This window comes from Pan paniscus, chromosome 15 (assembly GCF_029289425.2).
Source record: "Pan paniscus chromosome 15, NHGRI_mPanPan1-v2.0_pri, whole genome shotgun sequence".
Taxonomy (NCBI): domain Eukaryota; kingdom Metazoa; phylum Chordata; class Mammalia; order Primates; family Hominidae; genus Pan; species Pan paniscus.
In genome coordinates this window covers 59,118,335-59,135,997 of record NC_073264.2, presented here as the reverse complement: position 1 = coordinate 59,135,997, position 17,663 = coordinate 59,118,335, and the positions used below count along the sequence as shown (strand labels likewise).

Genomic DNA, 17,663 nt, shown 5'->3' with positions numbered 1-17,663 from the left:
CACTGTCATTCTTAAAGGGGAAGAGTAAAGGCTCTGCTCCCCTTTTATAGAACGTATCTTGAAATTTTCTTATGCCACTGACATATCATCTTCTTGGTGAAACTTACCACATGGTTGTACCCAGCTTCCCAGCAGGCAAGAAGTCATCTTTATTTTGTGCCCAGTCCCAAATTGGAAGCTCTTTTGCTATAGAAGAAGAAAAGAATGGATATTGAAGGACACTTCCTGTATTAATTCCATCATTAACTGTCTTCTTGGCTAATCCAAGTTGGTGATCCTTGTTAGGCAAGTTTTAACTTGGCTACCCATTAGTATATCTTCTCAGCATCTAAATTGATTTTCAAAACTGAAGATGCATAACAATTTTAATTGTGTAATAAAGACCAGACCTGTTGTTATATCAATAAAACCAATCTATTTCTTCTAGCTTTAGGAAACCATCCAGAAAATGCATGGCCCAGACTATACTTCATAGCAGCGATTCTCATTGTATGGTCTGGACTAGCAGCATCAGCATCACCTGGAGCTTGTTGGATGTGCAAATTCTCAGACTCCACCATAGACCTACCTCCCAGGAACTCTGGGAATGGGGCCCAACAATCTGCATTTTAGTAAGTCTTGCAGGTGTTCCTGATCCATGCTGGAGTTTGAGAATAACCATTGCACAGAAATCGTAAGGATGCTGTGTCAATTCTGCAGACTTTAGGCAGTACAGCATATCATTTGGTTTCCTATGGCTTTCTTGATGACAGCTATTCTGAACAAATATGTTATCCTAAGAAGGAAGGATACCTTTCTTGTTGACTTCAAACAAACAAAACTTCAAAACCAAACAAAAACAAGTATATTTAGCAATATTTGACTTATAATTTACTTTAAAATTTAAAACTTTATTTGGAAATAGTTTAAAATTTACAGACGAGATACAAGAGTAAGAATGGTGCAAAGAACATTCCTACACCTTTACCTGGATGCGCCTGTTGTTTGCATTTTACCCCATGTGCTTTATCATTTGCTGTCACATTCTCTTTTTTCCTGAACCATTTGAGGATAAGTTGCATGTGTTGTGGCCTGTTTACCCTTATATATTTCAGTGTATATTTCCTAAGAATGAATATATATTTTAAGCAGATCTCTGTGCAGTTATTAGCTGGAGTATATTCAATATCAATATAATACTTTTATGGAATCTGGCATTCATATTTCAGTTTTTTCAACAAACCCAAAATATCCTTCATAAGAGCATTTTTTCTCCTCTCTCACAGAATCCACTTTAGGATTATGTAACACATTTAGTTGTCATGTTTCTTTAATTTCCTTTAATCTGGAAGATTTTTATAGCCATCTTTTATCTTTTATGACATTAACATTTTTAAAGAACACAGTCTTTTTAAAAAACAGAATATACTTTAAGTTTGTTGGATGTTTTCTCATGATTAGATTCAGGTTATGCATTCCTGGTTGGAATAATACATTGGTGCAATTGTGTCTTTCTCAAGGTGTCACATCTTGGGGCACGTGTATATGCAATAATTTGGACAGAGAAAAAGTACTAGGCAGAATTTATAACTTAAAACTGTGCATGTTGTCTTATTTATTTTCATTGCTGAAGAAATCAAGTCATGAGCAATTCTAACAGAGGAGCTTATTTTCCCTTAGTCAGTTTTGAAAGAAGAATAGTTAAATTATATCTTAAGATGGTACGTTGCTTTGCTCCCATCTTGTAATTTACTTGTAATTTCAAAGCAAGGCAGATGCCACCAAAAAAGAAAAACAAAATAGAGGAGACAAAAAAGAGAGATGTAACTGAATTTTTGTGAAATCTACATAATTTAGAGCTCTAGCTAAATGTAACCATTCCCCAATGAAAGTATACTTTAAAACATCATGTTGTACATGATGAGTACGTACAGTTTTATATGTCAATTTACAAATATATATATAAATTTGAAAAAATAAAGCTCCGTAAGTAAAAGACTTAAGTGTGTCAATAAGAAATGCGGAAATGGTGACATATTTGAGAATACCGATGTTGTTGGTGTGGGATTAAGTTACAGAGTATGAGGAGACATGCACAGAGGCTGATCAAGTTGACCTTCCAAAAGTTCAAATGTTACTGTACATGAGAAGCCTAATCATCTGGGCTTAAAGTTTATCATATTTCAACATGTGTGTGTTTCCATACACTGGGAATGGTAATTAAGAATAATTCACAGTTCTTGTGTGAGCACCAACACTTTGATGTTGTTCAGTATTTTCCCACATGGAAAATTACAGAGTTTTTATAAGCCTTAAGTAGATTTGGAAGAACTTTAGAAAAAGTTTGGGCTTCTACAAAGCATATTAATTAGTTAATTAATTAATTAATTTATTTTTTATTATACTTTAAGTTCTAGGGTACATGTGCACAACGTGCAGGTTTGTTACATATGTATACATGTGCCATGTTGGTGTGCTGCACCCGTTAACTCGTCATTTACATTAGGTGTATCTCCTAATGCTATCCCTCCCCCCTCCCCTCACCCCACGACAGGGCCCGGTGTGTGATGTTCCCCTTCCTGTGTCCAAGTGTTCTCATTGTTCAATTCCCACCTATGAGTGAGAAGAAGGCATATTAATTTATTGAAAAATGTCTAGGCTTTGTTTCTTGGGGAAAAATACTTAGTATGCTGAGGAACAGTGCTATTGTTCTCAAATTAATGGAAAAATTTCCATATTTTGCCCTAAGTTAAGACTCTGGGAGGCAGAAACAGTGAGGGAGCTGGCTGAGCACAAGAGGAAAGTGCTGCTGTTTCATAAAGTCTGATGTGTTCTTTGGATGTCCTGCTAGAAATGCTGGGAAAACATCACAGCCTGCATACTTCAGCACTTTCAGGAAAACTTTTATCCTCTGTCCTGCTCCATTTTTGGCTCACTTTGAAAAATACTAAAACAGTTTGTGCTGTATTAAAAATTTAAAAAATAGTCATATAAATGAATAGACTTATGAACAATTTAAATTGTTTATGTATTTTGCATGGGTAGACTTCTAGGAAGGGCTTCTTGGGAGGCAAACCATTACCTGTGTTCCCCCATGAAAGGGCTATAGGTTAGTACATACCCTGTTAGCCCATAGGAGTCTTATTGGCCAAGGTGTAGGGATCACTCTGAGTACAATGGCCTTGCCCTGAGCTTAGGTAGGTCCTGAGGTACTTACTCAAGTCCAGTGATCATCCTGCTCTCTGAGGATAAAAGTATCCATAGTGACACCTTGGAGACCCTGGAGACATCGATGAATTTGACACTTCCAGGATCTTTTGGAGGTATCGTGTTGTTGGCAGTGATCTTTGTGTACTTCTCTGCCACTTCCTTTCTTTGGGGCTGGGACATTCAGAATTCCCTCCCAACCTCCAACTTTGTCTTGTCTGTTGGGAAGGTGATTCCATTCACAGAAATCAGTCCATCCATTTTGTGTGCTCACTCTCCCCTTGTCCTTGTCTTTTCTGCCTTTGCTCCAACATCTAACATTCCTCCTCTTGCCTTTGCAGGCCTTTTTTTTCCCCTTGTTTTCAGAAGGCCTCCCCTTTTACTCACAAGCATTTTCGTCTTTCCTTTCTTACTGTAATGCAGCCAAGACAGACAGACAGGGAGACGAGAGGACCACCACTGTCAAGGCCCTTCTTTTACCCCCCAGCAAACACACTATTCCAGAGGGCACTTTGACCTCCTTTAAGCTTGACTCTGGCTGATATTTCCAATTTATAGCATTTTAGTAGTCCTGGCATTCTCAGAGGCTTACTTCATCCATCTTTAATACAAATTATATTTCTGTCATCAGAACCTGAGGTTGACAAGTGTGCATAAGCTAGTGGCCGGAGGTGCCACTAGGTCTGGCTGATTTATTTCAATACTTCTATGTATTTGAAATATCCCCAAAATAGGCCTGTCTCTCTCTCTGTTGCCTTCTCCCTAAAAAGTTACTGCATTTTGGGCTTAGTTTTATCTTATAACAAAGCAGACAGGAGAATTCAAAGTGTCTAAAAACCTGCTGCCATCCAGCAGAAATGAGAAACCCAGGGCGGCGCGCTCTGTTTAGCATCCTAATGTGTGTTTCCTTTTCTATGCAGGCTGGTTACATGTCTGGGATGCTGGTGCCTGTAGGGGTTGGGATAGCTGGAGCCTTGTTCATCTTGGGAGCCCTCTACAGCATTAAGGTTATGAATCGCCGAAGGAGAAATGGCTTCAAAAGGCATAAAAGAAAGGTATGGAACCAACAACAGCAAAACCTAATCAGTTTCAGAACATTCTTTGCTTATCTAATTTACTTAATAAAGCACACGGGGTTTAATGATGCTTGGGCAGTATTGACGTGCCCAGTGGTCTGGATTAGCTGCTGTAGCTCCTGCCTTGGCTTCGTTTGTTAGCGTGTCTCTTAAAGTGGGCCTGTTTCTCAGCTTTGCTCTGTGGCAGAAAGAGTTTAATGCTTTTCCGTTTTCTTTCTCTAGCAGAGAGAATTCAACAGCATGCAAGATCGAGTAATGCTCTTAGCCGACAGCTCTGAAGATGAATTTTGAATTGGACTGGGTTTTAATTGGGATATTCAACGATGCTACTATTCTAATTTTTATTTTGGAGCAGAAAAAAAAAAAAAAAGAACAACCTGCCACATTGCTGCTATCAGGCCGTTAGTCCTAGTGTCTGCTGGGTGCTGGGTAGTAGATTTTTCTTGTACTGAGCAGAAACGGCATGTTGTATACTAAACGTATCATGCAGTATTTGGTTTTATTCTGTAGTGAATTTTCCACAACCGTGGGCTACAACTCATAAATATGCAACATATATGTTTTTCAGTAGGAGTTGCTACATTAGGCAGAGTAAATATTTTGTAGTTTTCCACAGTGTCTTTTCCTTGGTTTGAATTACCTGCATTGAGAATAATGATTGTTGCCACCAAGGCATGCTTGACTTTGAGATATAAATCTTAACAAAGAATAACTTCTCAAGATATACTCTACCTACTTGAAACCATAGGCTTGTGGGCCATGGTACATACTGCATTTGCATCAAACTAGCAGTAACTCAGAATGAAATCATTTTCATTAAGAAGCTCTCTCAGCATATTAGGATTATATGTAGATTTGTATGTATTTTGCATTATGTACTTCAGTCTCCTAGTTTTATTATTCTCACCTTCCGTTTTATTCTTGGCGAGGAAAAAAATGCACTAGAAATAATACATTAAACTGACTCTTAGTCTTAATGTACGCTTGCTGTCTTAAATAGTGTGATTGAGTCCAACAGAGTCATACATGTTTATGATTAAGAGATATTCTTTTTGTATACTATTTGATTTTGCCGAGAAAAAATGAAGAAGAATTCAAGAATGAGATGAGGGTAGGTAAGCTCTCAGAGCATTTCTCTCTGCCATTTGGTTCTATGCTTATGTGGCTACTAATGTGACTAATTCAGAGTGTTGTATTTCCACATCTGTGGACTTCACCATGGAAAAGGTGGGCTACCATTGGTCCTTATATGGCTTTATTAGAAAAATAGACATTCTATCGTTTGTCTGCCCAGTGGCCAGAGTCCTGGTGAACAACAGAGCTCATGGGAAACCAGCCTCTCTCAGGGCACCCCGCTATGAGGATATTGAAGTATGTTCAGTCATTTCTCATCTCCCTTGGAATGTAATTCCCTGCCCTATACAAAATAGGATATTCCAATGCGCTATTTGAATCTAGGGATTGAGGATTTGTAGTTGAGTTTTGGGGTAAAGGCTTGGCTCGTTGCCATGGAAGAATAAAAGTTATTTATTAACAGTGCTGTCACTGTGGAGTACTTGTTGGTGTTTATTAGAAGTTGTCTACTATGTTCAAGAAAAGTTGCACAGTTATTCCTCATAGCTACTATGTGAGGTAGGACATATGTTTTTATTCTCCCATTTGACTGAAGATGGAACTGAAGCAGAGAAGTGAAATGATTTTCCAAAGTTGTACCCAGAGAGAATCAGCGTGAGAACCCACTTGGACCCAGCCATGCACCCTTATCTTCAGTTCAGTAACCTTTTCATAGACTTTGGTGGAAGCAGTGACATTTCAGGGTCCTTCTTTAAAACAAAGGTTCTAAGGGAATAGCTGCCTGGTCAAGGAACGTTTGATGTGAATTTCCATCTTTGTTAAATGAATGATGCCTTTCTAATTTCTCTCTTACTCACACACAAGTTCTTTCCTTCCCCATCTCAGTTATTTCCTTTACAGTCATACATTTGAGTATCACCTCTATGGAACTAATAGAGAAACCTTCCTAGAATCCATTTTTGAATAATGTCTGGCTCACAAGAACATTTTCATCAAATAATTTTAACTCTTTTTGCCAAGAGATGTAAGCAAATATGTGAAACTGATCAAGAGAAGTGAAAAGCTCTGTACAGTCAAATAGAAGTTAGCAATTGGCAAATTAGCTCAAGGTCAGATTTTAAAAATAGAATTCAGAACCATGACACTCAGAAGTGATTTGTAATTTCACGAGTAGAGACATCCTGATGTTGCATAAGGGATGTTTTCCTTTTCTAAGAGCAGCCCTTTGCTGTAAGTGTTTCTAAGGTTGGGAGTAAGTGAGCATGGTGTGGCATTACTGTCTTTGTATTCTTGACAAACTCTTTGTTGAGAATACATAATAGGCCACTTAACTGAGTAGCACATGGGTGATACTAATGGCCATTATTGCCTTGGGCTACTCAATCTATAGTCTTAACTAAACCATGGCTAATAGTTTGAATCTTCAAACTATAGTGTAATAAATTCCCAAATAACAGACCCATCTTTTCATTTCTCAGAGGTCCATGGCGATGACATGTATGTGAATTTTGGCTTAACACAGTATCTCTGTGGTCCCTTTTGGGACACATGATTTCTTAAAGGAAAAGAGTATACTTAGAGTACATTTCTGTACAAACCCATTTAAACATCTGGATTGAGTGGAAGGTCGGTGGATGGTACAAATGACATGTTTATTTTGGCCATTTTGCTTGCTGCTGGTGGCTGTGGAATAATGATTTTCAGTGGTTGGCTTAGATTATTAAGAGGATCAGAAAAGGTTGTCATGTTTTAAACAAAACCTGGGATTAGGGATGCTGCTACGAGATGGAAGTGCTGGCCAGTGGTTATATAGTGGGCCAGTTGAGAAGTAGTAAATCAGGCACTTGTAGGTTTACCCAAAATAAGTGATAAGTATGCTTATATTTGCACAATTAAAATAGAAAGTCAACTTTTTATTCAAACAACTAGGCTTAAAACATTTAACAGTGAAACAAATAAAGCTGTCTGGAAAGGAGGGCTGATTCCTGCAGCTTCAGTTGTGAACACCATCCCCACTGGACTGAGTTTACCCAGCCAGAACTGCCAGCATCCCACCGCAGGGGCAGGAACTAGGTCTTCTTCTCGGAGGGAGAGGCAGTGTTTCCAGAATTTGCAGGCTCATAAAAATCACCTGGGACACTTGTGAAACATACAGATCTCAAGGCCTTGCCCCAGACCTGATGAGTTAGAATCTCCAGGGAAGGAGCTTGGGGTATTCATGCCCCAGCAAGCTTGGGAACACAGCTAGGAGGGATCTATCTAGAGAACCACTTCCTTATGATAGAGACAAGGTCATTTAAAGTCACAATGAGATACCACCTCACACCTATTGGGATGGCTATTATTCAATAAAACAAAATATAACAATTGTTTCTGAGGATGTGGAGAAATTGGAATCTTTCTATACTGTGGGTGGGAATGTAAAATGGATAGCCACTGTGGAAAACAGTATGAAGATTCCTCAAAAAATTAAGATAGAACTACCATATAATCCAACTATCCCACTTCTGGGCATATATCCAAAAGAATAGAAATCAGGATCTTGAAGAAGTATCTGTACTCCTGTGTTCATTGCAGTATTATTCACAATAGCCAAGATATGGAAATTGCATTGATAGATATGCAAATACCTATCAATAGATGAATGGATAAAGAAAATGTGGTATATACATACAGTAGAATATTATTCAGCCATAGGAAATAAGGAAATTCTGTCATTGTGACAATATGGATATACGTGGAGAACATTACGCTAAGTGAAATAAACTAGTGACAGAAGGACAAATGCATGATTGCACTTCTTTGAGGTATCCAAAATAATCAAACTCATAAGGGCAGAGGCAAAATGGTGCTTGCCACGGGCTGGGCAAAATTAAAGATGGGGAGATGTTGATTAATTATGTTTCAGTTATGCAAGATGAATAAGTTCTAGAGCTCTGCTGTATAACATAGTGCCTATAGTTAACAATATCGCAGTGTGCAGTTAAAAATTTGTTAAGAGGGCCGGGTGTGGTGGCTCACGCCTGTAATCCCAGCACTTTGGGAGGCCAAGGTGGGCAGATCATGAGGTCAGGAGATAGAAACCATCCTGGCTAACATGGTGAAACCCCATCTCTACTAAAAATACAAAAAATTAATTGGGCCTGGTAGCGCGCCTGTAGTCCCAGCTACTCGGGAGGCTGAGTCAGGAGAATCGCTTGAACCCGGGAGGTGGAGGTTGCCATGAGCCAAGATTGCGCCACTGCACTCCAGCCTGGCGACAAAGTGAGACTCCGTCTGAAAAACAAAAACAAAAACAAAAACAAAAAACAAAACAAAACAAAAATTTTTGTTAAGAGGGTAGATCTCACATTAAATGTTCTTAACACACACACACACACACACACACACACACACACACACACACACACACACACAAAAGAGACAAGGAGAGCAGTCCCCTGTAGGAAGAGACACTTTCCCTGGTCATGCTATCCAATAAATCACACCTGCTGTGGAGAAAGGAGAAAGGAAAACAAAAGGAAAGAGAAAAGGATGGAAGCTACTAGAAAAAGAATAGAAGGCTGGGATGGAGAGAAAAGGGTTTCTCCCATACCCCTGATGTCTTTTTCTCTAATTAGAAAAGACAGTGCTTTTCTTTCCAACCTCTTTAGTTTTTTCTTTCCCATAAGCTGTTTCTTTCAGTAGCTGCTAGCTTAATTTATATGCAATATTTGGAGTTAATTAGTATCCCAGGGTAACAGATTCCCTTAGCGATGCCTTAGCTGTGGCTTCAGCTGATAAACTGCCTCAAATACAATTTTCCAGAAACACTTTCTTAAAGTACCTGTATCTCTTAACATAGGTCAAAACTGTATGAAGAAATTTTAAAGCCAAGTTTTAGAACACATTTAAAGTAATTTTTGAAGAGTCAATTAAAAGTGGTTTTTCATTTTATGATTTTTTCCCCCAAATGCTAAGCGTTAAAAGCCAAAACATTTTATATAGGTATCCGAAAATTATATAGAGTGCATGGAGCATACTGAATACCTCGCTCTTCCTTCTGTGTCTGCCTCCAGGTGTCTTCTTCCTGTAGAAGTCCAAATGAAACACCTTATTTGCAATCACAGCCACAACCTGGGGGAGAAGAATCAAATCCTCCACAGGGATTGTGATTTCTGTGGATATGAATAATCCATGTTCCTACCAGCCGCCAAAAAAACAGCTTTTGGAAACAAGATGTACTATTTGGTGCAAGGTTATAGCTACGTGACATTTTGGCAAGACAGGCTTTTTTATGACCACAGAGGAATTTGAAGAGGCAGGAACACAACTGAAAAAAAATCTCTTCCCTTTATGGTATGTGAAGGTGTGGTTTCAAGCAAAGAAATATGGTAGAAGAAGATGGAGGAAAATCATAATGCAAGGCAAATATAAAAATGGCACAAAACATTAGAAAATGCTGGAGGATGCCAAAGTTCTGAATGGACCAATGCTTGAAAAAATATAGAGAAAAGCAAGGAGAAGAATACAAATGAGGAAGATCATTAACAGGAGAAGGGACCATAAAGCTACACAAATCCATTTTGCCTTCACCTTCTCCATCAAATAATATTATCTCATAGTAGTTAGAATGAACATAGCTGGGGATGGGGAACTGAAGTCCAAGATGGATGAGGAGGTAAAAGGTGCTTGGTTACTTTAAATGAGCTTAAGCTCAGTTAGATATCTTCTTTAATTGCACAGTCTTCAAATGACTGAATATAAACTTCTAGGAATAGGAAATAATTTGAAAGCAAAATAACGGTACTGACTTAGTAAAAGTCCCACATGTGCACATTTAGCACTCCTAGACTGATAAGCTGAAGATGAACTGTGGAGAGATGTTGCTCTGATAATTATAGACTGGCAGTTAACATAGCTGGAAACATAATCCTGTTGCTTAATTTCTGCATGCAGAAAAAAACCCCAGCATTTATTTTGCAAGCCATTGTAATACAAATGCACTGGGAGTGTCCTATTTGGGGTAATAGGTATATCTAACTCCCTTTTAATTAACCCAAATTTCTATCATGTGCATATAGGATAAAGAGAAGGAAGGAAGGAAGGAAGGAAGGAAAGAAGGAAGGAAGTAATTAAGGAATTCCCTCAGTAAGTAGCAGCAAAAGCACAAAGAAACAAGTCATTTGCTCCCATGTTCTAGTTTGTGTAAAAGCACAAAAAAATTGATGTAAAAAAACTTACATATTCCACCTAGTAAAGCAAATATCCTACTTTCTCTTTTCAAGAAGCAGCAGGAAAAGATCACTTATGTAAGTGATAACCATCAATAATTTGTAATATAGAGTATAAATTCTTCAGATGGATGTTGCTGAGAGGTGTAACCTTTTGTGGGTTAAGGATGGAGGAACTGAGGAGTAGAAACAGAAGAATTATCTGTGGGGGGAAAATCCTGTTATCTTTTTTCTCAAAGTTTATAGGTATAGGAATGGAGTGCAAGCAAAGTTGCAGGCAAAGTGGGCATCCACTTGGATTATTTTATTACCTTTAAGGTGGGTAGATCATCTGCTCTAGTCTCAAAAGAATAAACCTGGCATCAGTTCAGGAAACTGAGGTTTTTATTAACCAGTGTCATGTCCATCTCAATATTCTCTTCCTAATTAGCAGTGAAATAAAGGAAGGGACCAAAAGCATTTGAATCATTTCTCTAATTTTATGTCTCATGACATGGCCACAGCATTTGTGTAGTTCAGACTTCTTCATGACCAGACAGACTAAAGTAGGAAATTATAAGTAGTCTTCCAAAAAGGAATTTTGATACAAAACCTTCAGTGGTCATTTTCCTTTATTTCCCTCTTTATGTAAGAGGTAAAGGAGGAGGAATAGGAAATGGTTTTGTGGTTGAACCAATTGAATCCCAAAGATTTGATTGGTTCTTTGCCGAGGGTGAGGATGGCTAGAGATTCTATCTTCAGCAAACCAGGAACACTTGATATTGCTTCTGACTGAATCAGTATTTATTGAATGCCTTTTATGTGTCAGGTAATATGTTAAGTGTTGGGGGAGCCAAGACACAGTCCATGACTGGAAAGGGCTTATGGATTAGTAGGGAAGACAGAAAATGGGCAATTTCATGTCAGAGACACTGGGATCCAGAAAAGGAATATCTAACTGGGTCAAGAAGATCAGGGATGCTTCTCCAGAGCAGGTAACATCAAACCTAAGGCCAGGAGGATGAGTGGGGTTATTCAGATAAAGGGGAGAAAGGGATATGTGATCTAGCCAGAGAAACCCCATGTGCAAAGGCCAGGGGTGAGAGATCAAGTAGTTAGCCTGGCTGGGGTGCTAGGTATTCTAGGGGAGTGAGAGTTGGGGTTGAGGGTAGTATGCTATGTGAAATACGGGGCTGAATGGGAAGGATCCTCTAGGTCCTGTCAAGGAATGAGGACTTTATTTGAGGGCAATTAGAAGTCATGAAAAAATATTATGCTGTGAAGTGTTATGATCAGGCCTGAGTTAATAGGAAGACTGATTTGGGAAGGTTAAAGTCTGGAGTCAGAGACACCAGTGAAGGTCAAGGTTGATGCAGCAATGTAAGTGAGAGATAATCATGGCCTGGACCAAGGTTGCAGAAATGAACATGGAAGGGGAGAATGGGTTCTGGCGGTGTTCAGCAGGGGTAGACAGTGGGACTTGCAGATTGTTTAGATGGAGAGATGAGGGAAAAGACAACATTTAAAGCTGACTAGGGTCATGGGACTTTTGAGGCTTCTAGATACGATGGTCTAGTGTTCTGCCTTCTGGAGGGGCTGACCCTGTGTTATCCCAGCATATCTAGGCCTGAGAAAAATAACCTACAAGCCTGCCAGAAATGTATAGGCAGCATTAATTTTTACAAAGTGTAAATGTGTGGTCATTTTCTGTGACTTCTTTTGTTTACTTTTTTTGAGACAGGGTCTTACTCTGTCACTCAGGCTGTGGTGCAATGGTGCAATCATGGCTTACTGCAGCCTCAAACTCTTGGGCTTAAGTGATCCTTCCCCCTTAACTTCCTGAGTAGCTAGGACTACAGCTGTGTGTCACCACTCTCAGCTATTTTTTATTTTTATTTTTTGTAGAGACAGGGTCTCACTATGTTGCCCAGGCTGGTCTCGAACGCCTGGGCTCAAGCTATCCTGCCTCAGCCTCCTGAGCTTTTGGAATTACAGGCATGAGCCACTGCACCTCGCCATTTTCTGTTACTTTTAATAGTAGGTACCGGTGAACTAACTTTGCATTTAATGAAACTTAAATATCTGGGAAAATTCTCCTAATACCTTTAGGGGATTACTTTGGTTGATCCCTAGATATGAGTTACTATCTCAGATCTGTTTGACTGTCTTGATTCGCAAAGGCTAATAGGAGAGTTTCTTATTCTTTGACAAGGGAACAAAGCTCAGTATCTTGTTTTTCTTGAAAACAAATCCAAGAAACTTTTTTCTCAGGGCTGGTATGTATGAGGACGACATCTGGTCTTAGATATGCAGCCTGCAGAATCAAGCAATGCAGCTCCGTGTCCCGGTGCTGAGCGGTTTCTGTGGCCTTTTGACAGTTCTTACGGGCAATCATCAAGCCACTTACCTTCCTTAGCATATGAAAAATAAAGCAAGTTTCCCATAGTTGCCATATCAGCACAAGGCCAGATTCTGGAGGGCCTCAGGGGCAATGATATGCAGAATTGAGAAAATTCAGAAAAACTTAATAATAATTATCATTCCAGTCCCACCCAAAATGTTAACAGTAATAAACATTGGTAACATTTTGGTCTGTACTTTTCTAATCTTTTTTTCCTATGCATTTATGATATGCAATAAATACTTTTATTTTTATACAAAATCAGGATTATAATTTACATAGTATTTTGTTACCTCTCTGTAGCTATGTTTTCCCATGGTTGTTTTAAGAGGAATAGAAGAAAGGAAAACAGCTTGTGAAAATCCTAAGTTGTATTTGAACGAGCAAGCTGTGTTTCCTCATTAAAACATTTATTTCGCATTTGATGGTCCATAACTGCCCATTTACCTCAGGATGCCTCCATATGATGAAAATAAGAACAGAGTTGAAAGAAGTCTCCATAAACACAACGCACATTGGCAAATGTCATATTCTTGTTCCTTAAGGGATTAGAGAACACTTTCTTCTCTTTGTCTTTGCCCCCAAAGTAAAAGCTATAAGCTTTTATAATTAAATAATAAGACTGAATAACCATAAGCGCAAATAATATGTAGTATTATGAGAAATACTGGGAAAAAGGACACTTACTGTGTGACTTAAATTGATTAAAGGGTTATTCAGTTCAACTCTCTTGAATCTAATTAGTATTTTTGTGTCATTTATTATTATAGGGCACACGTATTTTTTTACATTTGATTTAACTTGACTAAAATTAAATGAGCAAATGTTTATTGCTATGTCCATTGTTTTCCTTTCTCTGTCATTGTTAAAAAGAGGAGCCATGGCTTCTGCTTCTTCTGTGTATTCTCCATTAGACCTTCTTCATCCACCCTCTTCCCCATCCCTTTCAGCTCTGAAGGGTCTATAAATGAAAGTGGGTATCAACTGATTCAATAGGACTTATATCTTACTAAATAACGTTTTATTGTCTTTGTTCTATGTATTTGCTGAGAAATTGTAAGTATCTTTAAAACCAATTAACAAAGCCCTGTGGGTCTTTCAATCAAGACCTTTGTAAACATCTCTACTAGCCCGTACTCCCCCAAACTTCTTGCACATAGTAGAAGATGACATTAAATAAAGCACATTATAAGGTGCAATGAGCTTTATTCTAAAAATATTGTCTGGATGTGAAAGTAAGTTCTTGTTCATAAAATGTTATTAGATTAAAATTACGGAGTAAGCATTTGGCAAACTGATTGACTCTTCACTGGAAAGACCAGGCTTTTTAGGACACATTTCTGTTCATGCTTAAGGTCAGAAGTCAATCAAAGGCAACCAGAAAAAAAAAAAAAAAAAAAGGCAAATAAATGAATTAGGGACATAATTATTTTCTGTTATAAATAATCAGGATCTTTTAAAGTTTAATTATGGGGAGTTGTTGAATAGGCTAGTTTTATGCCATGCAAATAAAATGTGAATTTCAAAAATCTTAGTGAAACTCAAATTTATTTTTACTTAGCGATAATAAAATCACAAATACTTCTTGAGCTCTTGCTGTAGGCCAAGTGCTGTGCTCAGTACTTAACACGGATAAACTCGATTGAGTATCAAAATTCAAAGAGGTAGGCACTCCAGGTTACCCTTGACTCTGCTGATGGCAGAAACCTCCCTTGTAATAAATAATTATCTTTGACAAGAGAAACATAAAACAAGACCTGTAATAAATGATTTGTTCACAGATTTTTCATGTCATAGAAACTATATAGCATTGATTTTTAGCTATGATTTTGATTCAGTTTTTAAAGTATTTAATTTTTATTATATCAGCCCACACTGAACATTGGTTTTTCAGCAGATAATGCATCTTCCAAGTGCTCCAAGGCGAAGAGCCACAGAGAAGAATACTGCATCTTGAGTCATACCCTGAAATTACTGAATGAATTACCTGTGGCCATGTAAACACTCTGCTTCAACAGGTAGAGTGCAACAGACAATCCAATTATTCAGAACTAAGTTTTTAGTTAGCTTTTGTTATTCACTGAAGTAGTTTGCAATTACAGTTGTCTCTAGGTATCCATGGGGGATTGGTTCCAGAACTCCCTGCTGAATAACAAAATTCATGGATGCTCAAGCGCCTTACATAACTTGGTGTAGTATTTGCGAATAACCTATGCACATCCTCAAGTATACTTTATATCATCTCTAAACATATAATACCTAATATGTAAATGCTATGTAATTAGTTGTTATTACTGTATTTAGTGAATAATGACAAGAAAAAAAAGTGTGTACCTGTTTAGTACAGACACTACTCTGTACTGATTTTTTTTTCTGAGTATTTTCCATCCAGGGTTGGTTGAATCCACAGATGTGTAACTCACAAATATGAAGGGCTGACTGTACTTAGTAGTTAATTCAGATTTATCACAGTGATCTAAAGTAATTTTGCAGTTTACAAGCATTTTTTTTTGGTCCTAAAAGAAAAAAGCAAAAAGAATATGGGTGATGTGATATTTATGTAATGTGATGATATTATAATGGCCACGTTTTAAAACTTGAGAATGTCCTACGTTCACACACTGTTGGTTTCTAGATCCACAAGGCTTCTGTATACAGTTCACGGTCCTCGGCATTGCTTCTTGTAATTTTTCCATCCCAAAGGAGAGCTACTGTACAGACTGTACTTGTGGAATGCAGCGCTTCATTAAATTAAGTGTATTAAAATGCAATGTGTGGCACAAGACCTGTTCCTTGTTTAAAGATTTAGTAGAAGGTGGTTTCTTTGGATGCACTCTTCATTTATTTCAATGAACACAAAATGCATTGTATCAAGAGACGTTTCTGCAGAGGGCAGTAAAAAATAAGAAAAACAACCATGAAGAAGAAAACAACTATGAATAAACCAATTCTATGGGGGATTGTTTTTGTGCTTCTCAAAGTGTGTGTGTGTGTGTGTGTGTGTGTGTGTGTGTGTGTGTGTGTGTGTTGGAAGGTGGGTAGAAGGTGGGGGGGATGGGTGTCTGTGTATGAGAGAGAGAGAGAGAGAGAGAGAGAGAGAGAGCAAGCGCACTAAGTGAATATATCCTTATGGTCTAAACTGGGATACAATTGAGAGTGAAAGGGGCACAGCTGGGTGTGCTGGCTCACATGGATCACTTGAGTCCAGGAGTTTGAGTCCAGCCTGGGCAATGTGGGGAGACCCTGTGTCTACCAAAAATTAAAAATTAGCCACAGACGTGGTGATGTGCCTCTGTGGACCCAGATACTTGGGAGGTTAAGGTGGGATGATCACTTGAGCCTGGGAGGTCAAGGCTGCAGTGAGCCATGATCATGCCACTGCACTCCAGCCTGGGTGATGGAATGAGACCTTATCTCAAAAACAAAAAAGTGGGGACACTGTTAATTACAATGGGACAACAGGCATAAACTGGAATGATCCTGGGAAAATAGGAACCTAAGGGACATCTTAGAGGGAGCGTATCAGACACCTCTTAGAGGAAGTGTAACAGACACTTCAAATCCTATCTTTTATTCCAGTCACCTAAGTAGCATTCAGTTTGGCACAGGCTTCCACCAGTTTGCCAGGGTGTGGGTTACTGTGGGGTTTCACTTGTCACTCACACATGTACAACCTGGAAATGTAGGGGGGCTAACCTGGTGGGCCTTAACCAATGAGGATGGAAACTGATGGATAAATCCTCCCACCATTTGTTGCTCATGTGGCCGGTTCTCAGATACGTTTCATGAGGCTTCTCAGAATAGTCCTTAGGATTGAGCACTGGTTGTCCATTGCAATGCTACCTTGAAAATTCATCCTTGTATTGGCCTTCTCTCTTTCCTTGTTTCAGTGCTACTTGCATGCAAGACTTTGTCTGAGGTCCTGCTTTCAGGGGAACTCAGGCTACAATAAGTGGGATTTTGGAGTGAGATCACTCACTGTTCAGAGGTAATAAGGACTCCATTGTTGGAGGTGGGTGGAGTGGTGGTATCTGGCCAGCACCATCTCAGTTACTAAGACTCTTACTGAGGTGGATTGGGATGAGGTGCAGGCAGAGGCAGAGCATTGGGTGGTGTGATAGCCGTGGTCTTTAAATAGTACAGGAGCAATGGTAATAACAAGGATTGAGCTGGCTGGTGTGTTTAGACTGCTTTGGAGGCTTTGAAAAAAGCAAACGAAGAAAATGACAGGCTCAGGTTTGTTAATTAGCAACATAAGGCATGTCATGAAAGCCAGAGGATCTGTATGGAAGTGTATCAGGAGACTCACATTGGTGGATTGTGCTGTCATTCTCACACTCAAGGTCACCCTCCAAGCAAGCAACCTAGATCAGGCAAGATGTTAATGAGCCTAGATCAGGCAAGGATGAGAAAAGTCTAAAGTGGATAGTGGAGGAGGGAGATGAAGAATATTATGATCTTGGGATCAGCTGGAACAGTAGAACTGGAACTTGTTCCACTAACCCTCTTGAATTAAGTCTCTGCAGAGACTATGGCTGGCCACCACCATGAAAGGGATTCTCTGATAGACTGAATTTAAAGAAGGGCACAAAAAACAAGCACAAGAAATGGATTGTACCTCCCTGTACACCACTCCAGATCCTCTTGCTCATGCCACTATTGTGTTTACCAGGTCTGTGCAGGTGTCAATCAGCTTTTGCATGGGTGCAGCCTGATAGAGACTAGCCTTGTGCT

At 38.9% G+C, this 17,663-nt stretch overlaps 1 protein-coding gene across 5 annotated transcripts in view; it reads left to right on the top strand.

Annotated features, from left to right (window-relative positions):
* The window catches only part of ARMH4 (armadillo like helical domain containing 4), a 156,048-nt gene extending 140,348 nt beyond the window's left edge, over positions 1-15,700 (top strand). For 2 of the 5 annotated variants that reach the window (XM_034937629.3, XM_034937625.3), the window contains 2 exons: positions 4,107-4,241; positions 4,485-15,700. In XM_034937629.3, the coding sequence (XP_034793520.2) occupies positions 4,107-4,241; positions 4,485-4,553 (204 nt within the window). In that variant the 3' untranslated portion in view covers positions 4,554-15,700. The remainder of the gene's footprint in view (positions 1-4,106; positions 4,242-4,484) is intronic. The other 3 variants (XR_008620897.2, XR_008620896.2, XM_034937626.3) reach the window with 3 other exon arrangements.
* Positions 15,701-17,663: the final 1,963 nt, after the last annotated feature.